This window comes from Strigops habroptila, chromosome 4 (genome assembly GCF_004027225.2).
Source record: "Strigops habroptila isolate Jane chromosome 4, bStrHab1.2.pri, whole genome shotgun sequence".
NCBI classification, from domain to species: domain Eukaryota; kingdom Metazoa; phylum Chordata; class Aves; order Psittaciformes; family Psittacidae; genus Strigops; species Strigops habroptila.
Genome location: NC_046358.1, coordinates 80,864,848 through 80,876,883, shown reverse-complemented (window position 1 = coordinate 80,876,883; position 12,036 = coordinate 80,864,848). Strand labels below are relative to the sequence as shown.

At 50.7% G+C, this 12,036-nt stretch overlaps 1 protein-coding gene across 3 annotated transcripts in view; it reads right to left on the bottom strand.

The window, feature by feature from the left end:
- Positions 1-1,502: 1,502 nt before the first annotated feature.
- The window catches only part of ELFN1 (extracellular leucine rich repeat and fibronectin type III domain containing 1), a 120,811-nt gene continuing 110,277 nt past the window's right edge, over positions 1,503-12,036 (bottom strand). For all 3 annotated transcript variants that reach the window (XM_030484382.1, XM_030484380.1, XM_030484381.2), the window contains exon 4: positions 1,503-5,116. In XM_030484382.1, coding sequence (XP_030340242.1) covers positions 2,290-4,680 — 2,391 coding nt within the window. In that variant the 5' untranslated portion in view covers positions 4,681-5,116 and the 3' untranslated portion in view covers positions 1,503-2,289. The remainder of the gene's footprint in view (positions 5,117-12,036) is intronic.

Genomic DNA, 12,036 nt, shown 5'->3' with positions numbered 1-12,036 from the left:
CCTTTGCTCCTGCAGAGTGAATATGTTCCTGGGGAAATTGCCTGTTTTTTATTATGAAATCCTGCTAATGGTTTGTTGTCTACACAAATAACCATGGGGAATAACTCATGTGCTTCCCAGCCTGCTCCGTGTCTTCCTGGCTCAGCTCCTTCCTGAACAAACATAACCTTTTGCAAGAATACCTGTCAAAATCGCTTTGAAATGTTGAAATAACAGGATGGGATATGGTTTGCTCCTGGGCCCTAGTGCTCGTCCGTCAGGACTCGGGGTGTCCATCCAAAGAGACTTGTGAGCAGAATGCAAGGGAAAAGTTTTGGCAAGCAGCAGAGCCCCACAGGGCTTCATCTGGGGAGCTTATCGCCTCGCTGTGCTGTCTCCCACACGCTCACCAGGGCAGCAGAGCAGCTCCTGGACCCTCACATGGATGCTGCTTCATGTCAGTCATGGGGTGAGACATGGGGGCTTGAGTCTCAGATGGGGTTAATCGGAGCAAAACTGTGTCCTTCAGCCACCAGCATCACCTGGGATTGCCTTCATGGCCTCAACACCTCCCTCTTCCTCTTCATCCTATAAGCAGGGCATCATCTGTGAGTATTTTAGAGATGGGGCAAAAAGCTATTGAGTCTTGGACAGGCATTGGGGAGCAATGGTTGTGGACACATGAACACAAAGCCATCCCCTTTCCATTCCAGCCTCAGAGTCCCAAGGGCTGTCCAGGGGCTCCCCAGGGCATCCATCTCCAAAGCCACTCATGAAACGGGAGTCAGGCTGGCCTGTGGGCAGCACTGTGCCTGCAGGCAGGAGGAGCTGCGCTCCCTGAGGCTGTTGGCTGCATTTGGAGTTAGCCATAGGGGAGCTGCTGGATGTGCGGTGGTGGGAATCCCAGGAGTGAGGGGCAGGATTCCTGGGTGAGGGCCTGTGCTTACTGCAATAGCTCTCAATATGTAACTGCTTAGTGTCTTCTCCCCCAGCAAAAAATCACCCCTCAGTGATGTCCTCTGGTGAGCAGCAAGAGGCTTCCTGCTCTAACTCATCGCTGGCTCTCCATCTTGAAGAGTAGGGGAATAACCCACCCCTCAGCACCTAACACCGAGGGCCACTGCTCTCCAGATACATCTGTTTTGGGGGAGAGACCAATACCTTTTAATTTTCAGGAGACATACCATTGCATGGAGTGCATGCCATCCCATGGTGGCACCTGCTCAACCAAAAGCCCTTCACTTCTCATCCCCTTCCCTGTTCCAGGTGTCTCACCTGGAATAAGGTGGAGGATTCTCTTTGATGGGTACATGCCTTTTTTGTCAATGTACTTGGAAGTGATGAGAACTCGAACACAAACAGTTGTAGGAGAAATTAAAACCAAACACTTAGAAACCCAGCCACTCCCCGCCCCTCCACAAAACATCCCATCACCCAACCAAGCACCAACCAACAAAGTAGTCCTTCAAACCAAACTCCATCTCTTTCTCTAAAATCCATGATTAAAACCTGGTACAAACAGGTGAATATAGAGATATATATATATTTTTAGTAGATGTAGTATTGTTGGGTTTTTTTTCTCCTCTCTCTCTCATTATACAGCAAACATTGCAAATATAGAAATCTTCTCTGTACAATTAACGACTTCGGTTTACAATGCAATGTGTGGTAAAACCTCTCAGTGAGTGAAAATGGGAACGAGCCTTCAACCGGGTGAAAGTCTAAACTGGAAGACTCCGTTTGCAAAAACAGCCCAAAGGATGGATTCTCCTTCTGGTCTCTTTTTGGTTTTGGTTGCTGTTTTTGTTGCTGTTGATTTTGGAAGGGAAGGAAGGAAGAACACAAACTGTTCACAAAGAATCCACGAAATCACGGAATAGGGACTCATGCAATGCGATATTGGGGAACGCCAGACCTCAGCTCTCTGCCCGCTCTTTCTCTTGCTTTTGAGATTCAATTTTTTCTTTTTTTTTTTTTTGTTTTCTGATCTTTTTTTAAAAAAATCGAAATGAAACAAAACTTTTTTTTTGTTTTCTCTCCACAGTTTGTTTGTTTTGTAAAGTTTGTGTTCAAATTTGGTGCGTGTCTCACCAACGTGAGGCCATTTTAACATCTCGCTTTATATATTATATAGAATATTTATAGATTTTTTTCATAATTTGTTCTCTCTTTTATTTTTATTGATTTTTTTTAAATTTTTTTTTTTTTTTTTAGATTTTATTTTGTTTCCAAAGACAGTCTGAATAAAAATAGCTGCTGCAGATTTCTTTTGGTCCAGTTAGTGTGTTAAGTCACGAGTTGTGTGAGGACTCAAGACTTTTGCTGGGCAGAGACGCCCTTCCAGTAGTCTAAGATGTCGTGAAGATCCTCGTCTTTGGCAAACTGGACCTTTTTGCGTAGGGCATGGCCGGCTGCCATATACTCCTCCTCGTCTTTGTGCCGCTTGCGGTTGAGTTTGAAGCGCTCCCAGATGCTGTGCGATGGTTTGCAGGTGTACTCTGGGCTGGAGGTGTAGCTCAGGTTGTGATACTGAGGCGAGAGCTGGGAATAGGCCAGGTCTCTGGGGCGAGGACGGGTCAGAGGCTCCAGGATAGAGGGCTTTCGCCCCACCATGCTGTCATGCTGCTCCCCTTGGTGCGAGCTGGGGTACGAGTGCCGGTGTTCGCTGTACTGACGGATCTTCTCCGCTTCTGCCCGCAGGATGGCCGCGGCCGGTGTCACAGTGAGGATGGTGTCAGTGGTGGGGGACGTCTTCTCAATGTATTTGGCTTCTGATTTGTGGCCCGATCCCTCGGAGCGGTAGGACCTGGGGCTCCGTATGGAGCCACTGGAAGAGGTGCTGGAGCGTTTGGGGGCCGCCTCCATGCTGTGGTGTCGCTGGAGAGGGTGGTTGTAGCTTTCCTTGTAGACAGGGGAAAGGAATCCGTGCTTGCTGGGGATCTGCTCTGATAAGAGCACCAGCTGAGGCTCCACTGTGGAGACTGCCCCTGATTTCACCCCTTGGAAGGAGGTGGACTCGGATTTCAAGGCATCGATGCAGTTGTTGATGATCTGGTTCACCTTGTCCACCTCCTTGGCAATGGTGGAGATCTCGGCCACAGAGCTCTGGGTGTCCGGCGGCAGGGACAGCTCGCAGTCTCTCCTCTCGGGCTGCTCACCCGTCCTCACTTCCATGTAGTTGCCCTTGGTGGCCTTAGGGGTCTCGCTGCTGTCAATCAGCTTGTACTGCTCGACCTCACCAGCAGAAGGCAGGTAGGGGATGCGGGTCACCGTCTCCCCACCCAGCATCTGTCCTTGGGACAGCTGGGTGATGCTGGTGGTCTCCATTTCTGGCCCATATTTCAGCTCAATGATGGTCTTCTTCATGCTGCCAGCAGCCTTTTTGTGCTTCTCCTCCTGCTGGCGCCTCTTCCGCAGACAGTAATACACAACGCCCAGAACAATGACCATGCCAAAGAGACAGCCCAGGATTGTCATGATATAATGAGTGGCAGTGGAAGGGGTGGGCACTGTCTCCTTGCGGTTGGGCCTGGTGGGTGTGATGGTGACGCAGGTGTGGTTGTACTTGGAGTATTGGTGGACGGAGACTACACAGTAGGTGTAATCTCTTTGTGCTACTAGGTTGCTCACGGTGATGTTCTCCTCCTTCTTCCTGAGCTTGGTGATCATGGAGGAGAAGCCGTTTTCAAACTGGGAGAGGATGTACATCTTGCTGAACGGGTAGGGGATCTGCACGGTGAGGACGGCCGAGTTGTGGTTGAGGTGCTTCACCTGGATGTTGGGGCGCACCTCCGTTTCGCCGATGGGCGTGAAGAGGGAGAACTGCGGCGTTGTGCCATCGCCAGAGGAGCACTCCTCCTCGGAGCAGGGGATTTCAGAGGGCACCGTGGTCACCTGGTACCTGGGAGGGATAAAACGAGGGATCACAGTGTAGGAGCCACCAGTGCAAAGGGAAGAGAGCATGCTCAGAGCATTGCGGTAGCTGGTCCGGCCTTGGCCTAACAAGTAGTAGCCTGTGTAGTCGGGTGGGGAGTCGCACTGCATCCGGTCATAGGTGCGTGTCATGTTAGTGAATGCTTCCAGCCATTGCAGGAAGCCGAGGAGCTCGCAGGAGCAGTAGAAGGGGTTACTGTAGAGTTCACAGACAGAGAGCTTGTTTAGGCCCCGAAAAGTGTTGCTGTCAAGTCTCTGGATCCTGTTCATGGACAGGTCAATGTTCATTATGTTGGGGCACTCCCAGAAGGCATTGGGGGTGATGGACTCGATGAGGTTGGCCTGGAGATAGAGGTACTCCAGCTTCCCCAGGCCCCGGAGGATGCCCTCGGTGAGGTTCCTCAGTCGGTTGTAACCCAGCTGCAGCACCTGGAGGTTGAACTGTCCTGAAAAGGCACCATCCTCGATGTAGGAGATCTCGTTCTTCGTCAGGTTGAGGTATGTCAGGTTGCCGAAGCGGCTGAGCGAAGCGTACTGCACGCTCTTGATCTTGTTGTCATTCAGCCGCAAGTCCACGATGGTGCTGTTGATTTGCTGGGGGATGGACTCGTAGGGGGGCTGGTTTTGGCTGCAGATGGCCAACCACACGAAGCCCTTGTCCCCCTCGATGAGCCAGCAGTCTGCCCGCACCCCGCCGGTGTGCAGGAGGGACACGGCTGCCACGCACACGCAGAGGGCTGACGTCGCAGCCCACCGGCGACCTGCCATCTGGAAGGACAGCGCAGAGAAGGGGTTCCTGGTCTGCTGGAAGCGGGCAGTGGGACAAGGGCTGGGAAGACGTGGGCTAGTGCTTCGTCGGCAGCTCCGCTCGCCTCTCCCTTCTCCTCATGGCATGGAGACGGGGGGAAAGTGTCTGTGGACAAAGCGGATCTTGGTGCCCACCACACTTGGCAGCCACCAGCCAGGGGGTATTACCAAGGCCTGGATGGCTGAGGCTGGTCCCACATCACCAGGTCTCTGGTATCTCGGAGAGGGAGTCATGAAGTTAGGTGCCCGTGTGGAGTCCCTCTGGCTCAGAGACAAGCCTTCCTCTCACTTTTTATAATACATCTCCTCGTTTTCCTTTTGCTTCCCATCGTGACGCTGGTCCCCATCTCCATGTGCTCCGTGGGTCTGGCTGTCCCCGCTCAGTCCCTCAGCTCACCTGCTCGAAACAAAACACAAGCACAAAGTAAACACAAAGGAAAGACAGCGTTTAGAGGTGTTGAAAACACATCCAACTACCCTCTTAATGTCAGGCATTTGCCTTCTAACTCTGCCTGTTACCTTTCAAGGAGCCTTTGGTTTATTTGGGTGCTGCCACCAGCAAATTTGGCAGCACAAGGGAAGGTGGTCACTGACCGTGGAGGTCATCCTCTCAGGTTATCCAGCATCACGTTATAGGCAGTTGAGAGACCAACACACATCCAGGACACCATTCATCTGACCTATTTAGGTGTCTACCTTAGAAGGAGAGGAGTGATGCCCCAGAAGTGTCTGTTCCTCTTCGCTGAGAGCAGATGAAGTCTAGACAATTCGCTCTGATGTAGATTTGATGCTGCAGCGTTTTGCTGAGGGGAATCCTGACTGTCTCGCATGCTGGTGTGCGCAGCAGCAGTGCCCACAGAGGGGGACGCTGGCTCAGGATACCATGTCTCTCTGTCTGCATTGCTGTGCAGCATCTGGGATAAAGCCCAGCATCAAGCGCTTGTCCTGTTTCTGGGAACCTGGGCAGTAGTTTCAGGGCACTCTAACTGCAAAACACATTAGTGAGGTGGTGTGGCAGACATGGAGTTGCCCACAAATGGGGAGAAAACCATCATGGCCTATCTAGAGAAATCCTTCTTGGGACTTCTGTTGGGAACAGGAGCTCTGGTTGCCTCCCTTGTCCCAGGGCAGACTTGGGAGGGAAGACACCACCAGCACTCCTTGAAAACACAGTTGGTAGGAACTGGAGGTTTCTTGGGCATCCATGAAGGAGACAGGGGCACATCCTGTGTCTAAACTGTCTTTCATTAGATCTGAAAAATAGCATAAATCCAGAAACTGGTTTCCAAGCTAATTCCCAGTAACCAGGCAGTGGAGGGACTGTGCTTGATGCTGCACACCTGAAAATCACATCAGGCTGATTGTCAAGGGGCATTTAGGTGCAGATGCTATACCCTCGCCTTTGTCCTGAAGAAACCAGGTTCTTTCCCACCCATGATACACGCAATGAAGCAGACCATGTTCCACTGCAGAAATCCCTGTTAACCATTCACAGTTTACTTTGGCAAACAGGCCTGTAATACTAAGCAGTAGAACAGTTTATTTGTTCTTTCTGGATTGTGAACAATGACTTTATTCCCTGGTGGCTCAGTTGGGTTTCCATTACATGCATAACAAAATCTGCTCTCGCGTCAGCTCTCTGCCCATGAGGCTCTCCAGCCACCTTGTCCTACAGCGGACAAAGGTGAGGCTGTGGGGAAAACAACAGCCTGACACCCAGAGTCCCACAGAGGGCAGGGTGTGTGGTACATACACCCTTCTTGCACGCTGTACTGTCTATGGCAGTTGTGCAGTCATGTGGGTGAGACATACTGGCCCTAAGATGATGTGTCTGTGGGGTCTTGCCTGGGTACTTGCAGGTCTCTCTCTGCCTCTCCAATGCCTGTTGCTGTCCTGTCCCACATAGGTTTAGCAGAAAACTCAGGTTTTCAACAGTTTACTAGAAATGGGGGTTGGGTGGAAGGATGCTGAGGGTAAGGCAGCTGGATCTCAGGTCTCCTCCTTCCTGGGGGTAGAAACCTGGACTTAGCATGCTTTTACATTGCTATTCCAGCTGAAGCTCTTATATCGCCGCAGTGATACTGATATCCCCATTTTGAGGAACAGTACCTGCTGCACTGGCAGGAGCACCTTTGCAATGATGTGCTGTCTCTGCCCTGGGATGTTTTGCCAGGATGTGTCAGCCCATTTTGGCACAGCTGAGTCCTTGGAGCCGGTGAGGAAGGGAAGAGGGACTGTGATCCCTGTGGCACTGTGTGTGAGTGTCCCCCCTTACCCCCTCCACAGCTGATGGAGAGGCAGGCTGCAGTGCCAGGCTGAGAGACGTCTGCTGCTAAATCCCTCCCAGCACTGGGCAACTCAATTAACCTCTCTGTGCTCCCGTCTCTTCTCCAGTACTGTAAGATAATGATAGCACTTCACAGGGCTGTGGGAGACTGAAGGACAGTGCCCCAGCCTCCTCCTGTTGGGATGAAAATCCCAGCACATGCACTGTGCTGCAGGTGGAGACTTGCTCTCCCTCCACCCGCAAGCTGGGCTCTAGATGTATCCCCCATCCTCTGCCACAGGGACCTGTCTCCAGCTCCTCAGATTGCCTCCTATAGGGGTGCATATTGCCCCTAAGGGTGTGGAAGAAGGGTAATTCTGGCCTCCGGAGCCATAAGCAATGATTTGCCCCAGTTGTTCCTTTAGGGTGGCACAGAGGGTGCTTTCTTTGCCTGCTGCCCTGCAGTGCTTGCCCTTGGCGTGAGCATCTCCCTGTCCTCCCCCATGGGCTTGTGCATTACAGAGGCCTCCTGCAGCCAGAGGAAGCCCTGCCAAATTGAGACAGCACAAGCGGCAGGGAGTGATGCATCTTAGCGTATTCTCTTTAGCAAGCACATATTCTGTCTGCTCTAAGTCCCATTTTGACACAATCACCCTCTCTGGGCAAGCTTGTGTTTGGAATTGCTCTGCAGAGCCAAAACCAGCCTTTTTCTTGCAGAGGAAGGTTCTTGTCATTCCTCCCTGGGGAGGCTGTGGGCTGCAGCCTGTGTCAGAGGGCATTAGCTAGTGGAGTGGGACCATCCCATGAGCAAAGAGCAGAGACAGACCCTCCATGGACCTTGCCAGGCTGATCCCCCGTGGCCTTCCCGTCACCCATGTGCCTCCCTCATCTAACTGGAGATGTCAGGGATGAAGAAGAGCAATGGTAAATGACTCAAACACGTTCAGTAAGGCTCCTGCTGTGTGTTTTCTCTTCTTCCCTGCACATTGCCTATCAGACGAGTCCTTCCCAACAACAGAAAGGAGAAAAGGCATTTTATCAGCAGCCTGAGTTTAATTTCAGCTCATTAAAGCAGGCAATTTGCTAGTTTATTTGCTTTGCAAAGTGTGAATAAAATGACAGCATTAAGGAGATGTAAGAGAGGAAAGAGGGGCTAATCTCCCTTTTTATTAGATTGCCGGGACATGACTAGGGAGTGGAGAAGTGGGTCTTGTTGCTTTGCACAAAAGGCATAATTGTTCATCTTGTTGGCTTCTGGAAGCCTCTTTCCAAGCATCATGCCAACGTTGATGCATGGGGGTGTGTGCTGCAACATCAGCCAAGCACCAAGCATCCTATGAGGCAGGATGGGAGCAGGGGCACTCACAGCCATTCCCGACTCATCTCCCTCTAACAGCAGATAACAGACATCTAGGAGGTTTCTCCTTCTTCCCTTTTCTACCTTTTGCCTTGCCTCTAATCTCCCTTTTCTATTTGTTTCTGCTTCTGAAATCACAGGCTTGATTCTTGCAGGATAGAAGTTGGGAAGGCTCCAGGGAGACGTTATTACAGTCTTCCAGTACCTAAAGGGGGCCTACAAGAAACCTGGAGAAGGACTTTCTGCAAGGGCCTGTAGTGACAGGACAAGGAGGAATGGCTTTAAACTGACAGAGGGGAGATTTAGCTTAGATATTAGGCAGAAGCTCTTCCCTGTGAGGGTGCTGAGGCACTGGCACAGGGTGCCCAGAGAAGCTGTGGCTGCCCCATCCCTGGCAGTGTTCAAGGCCAGGTTGGACACAGGGGCTTGGAGTAACCTGCTCTAGTGGAAGGTGTCCCTGCCCATGGCAGGGGGTTGGAGCTGGATGAGCTTTAAGGTCCCTTCCAAGCCAAACCATTCTATGATTCTATGAAATAGAGCAATCAGTCGGTTGAGGAGCCTTTGCTGTCCCTGATCTCCTGTAGCTGAGATGTGGCTCTGGGGAGCAGCGAAGAGACCGCTCTGCCTCTTCCCCACAGACTGGATGAAAATCAGTGAGAAAAGCTAGTGTTTTAACCCTCCTGCCTGGCTGGTTTGTCTTTGCCCTGTTGTCCTGATGTTATTCTCCTGGTAACACAATTGCACACCACTTTTCCCAGTCCTCTGACACTCCACAGGTCTGCCTGTAGGGAACAAACCACCTACAATTCTAATGTGAAAAACAATGAGGAAAAGTGAAGATTTGGGGTTCCTCTTCACTGACTGAGAAAGAAGCAAAAGAGAGGAATGAAGACAGCGTGGAATAACAATAGCAGTGTTTTGAAATGATGAATTTAATCTCACTCAGAGATACCTTGAACTGATATGCCAGTATTCATTCTAGAGCTCAGATCTGTGCTTCACTCTGCTAATCCTCAGCCCTGACTGGTGATGTCCTTCCCTCCTACCCATCCCTGCTTCTCCAGCTCTGCTCCCCACCACAACCCAGCAGCAAAGATGATGTCCACAAGGCTGCAGCCTGCACTGGGTGAGCAGCACCAACCTCATTCTGGTTGGATGCTGGGGCTCCAAAAACCAGCGCAGGCTGGCTGGGAAGTTTTTGCTTCCATCTCCTGACTAATGGCATCTGAGTAAATGAAACCAGAGCAGCAGCTGCAGGGAAGCAAACAAAGCAGCTGTGGGGGCTGGGGAGGCAGGGGGAGAGTGTGCTGGCACTCAATTCCTGACTCTGTTGTTCTACTGAATGGGTTATTTCAAACTGTGGCTTACATTTACGAAGTGAATCCTGGGCTGCATCAAAAGAAGCGTGACCAGCAGGTCGAAGGAGGTGATCCTGCCCCTCTACTCTGCTCTTGTGAGACCCCACTTGGAGCACTGTGTACAGTTCTGGTGTCCTCAACATAAAAAGGACATGGAGCTGTTGGAGCGAGTCCAGAGGAGGGCCACGAAGATGATAAGAGGGCTGGAGCACCTCCCATATGAAGACAGGCTGAGAAAGTTGGGGCTGTTCAGCCTGGAGAAGAGAAGGCTGCATGGTGACCTCATAGCAGCCTTCCAGTATCTGAAGGGGGTCTACAAGGATGCTGGGGAGGGACTCTTCCTTAGGGACTGTAGTGGTAGGACAAGGGGTAATGGGTTCAAACTTAAACAGAGGAAGTTTAGATTAGATATAAGGAAGAAGTTCTTTACAGTGAGGGTGGTGAAGCACTGGAATGGGTTGCCCAGGGAGGTTGTGGATGCTCCATCCCTGGCGGTGTTCAAGGCCAGGTTGGACAGAGCCTTGAGCCACTTGGTTTAGGGCAAGGTGTCCCTGCCCATGGCAGGGGGGTTGGAACTAGATGATCTTAAGGTCCTTTCCAACCCTTACAATTCTATGATTCTATGATTCTATGATTCTAACACACGTGTGTGTGTGTATATGTGCATCCACATGACAGCGCTCCTCTCCTTGGCATTTCTGCATCTCCATAACTTCATTCTCCCTACCTGCTCCATCCCCAGTTCACCATGTTTCAGTTTCTTAGACCCTCTTTCACAGCCGTTTAATCACTAAACGAAGGAGCCCCACTGCAAAGACAGCCATAGCAAAATGGGAACCATATATTACAAACAACAAATGTTTAGTCACCCAAAGAGGTGGGGAGGGAAAATGCATCTAACAAACAGGCACCCAATTTTGAAATGAACCTTGGCTCTTCATTATTCATAAAATAATCCAAGGAGTCAGCTTCAAGATGGCAGAGAAAACATTTATTAGTGATGAAGTCTCCCCTAAATGGCTTGACATCCATCCTGTGTATGTCATGTGAGGAAGGAGGCTTTCAGGCAAGTTTTCCTGCTCATTCATATTCCTGGTGTTTGCTACATGCGTCCTGCTGAGTGATGTTGGTCAGAATCACAACCATGCTGAATAATAAAGATACTCAGGCCTGTAAAATTTGAGTTCATTTTATATCCAGAGGTCCTGGTACTAATATTGCCTCCACAGACAGGTTTAGGCAGCATTTTGTGCACCCCAACCTTACTCCCAAATGCCTCACAGCATTAGATAATAGAGTTCTCTGGTCAGTTCTACTCTCTCCTTGTATTATTTATTACTTAAGAAAAATAGGAAAGGGAAAAGAGATATATTTTCCACTGAGGTTTGAAGAGAGATGAAGAAGGAGTGAAGCAGAGAGGTAAAAGAGGGCCTGAGAGATAAGTGCACAGCATTGCATTTACTGAGATCTTGGGAGGTCACAGACTAGGTGACAAGTAGCCAGATGGGAGGGATGGGGAAGAGATCACTTTTCTGGGGTAGGCTGGGAGAAACAAGCAGAAATGACACACTTGGTCTCTATTACTCTTACTGATGTATTGACACTCTTGAGATCTATATGGTGCTAGGGCCAATGCTTTTCTCCTTAGGTTGTTCTTATCGAGGGGAACACAAGCCAACAGAGATCAAGACACTGATGGCTTTTCAGTGGCCACAGATTCTCTGGGTGCTGGATGATTTTGCAGTCTCTTTGCAGGAGGCATGAGACACCTTCTGCAGACCAGTCTGAAGAACCCGAAATGCATCTGGTTGTCAAGGCCCTGAAGATAATGACCCTGATCAGCCTCATCTGGAGCCTCCCCTATGCCACAGTCTCAGGAGCTCTATATAAGCTCAGCCCTGGTACTTTATTCCTCTCTTGAGCTTTGCTGGTGGTGTGCCTGTCTCTAGCCCTGCTTGTGGTCCTGCCTCCTGGATAGACCTCAGGCCTCTGTGGTAGGTGGCTAATCTCTTGGATTGACTCCATGCAATGCAGCTTGTGCCCCATGCTGCTCCTGGCCCATCTCCTTTAGCTCCCAAGTGGTCTCACTGGATGGACCTGGATGTGGTTCATTTCTTGCCTAGAACTGCCAATGGATCCTGTTAGCACCTTGCTTGCTGTGTTCATGTGCTGGGAGACACCATCCTGGGTGGGGAGGAAACCCCCTGTGCTGGGGTCGCCCTGGTTCCTGCCTTGCCTTCCCTCTGAACAGCCAGCCGTTGCTGCTGCCTGACATGGATTCCCATAGGAGGTGGCTTACTGTGCAGCTGGTTGCATGGGGAGTTTTCCATGAAATG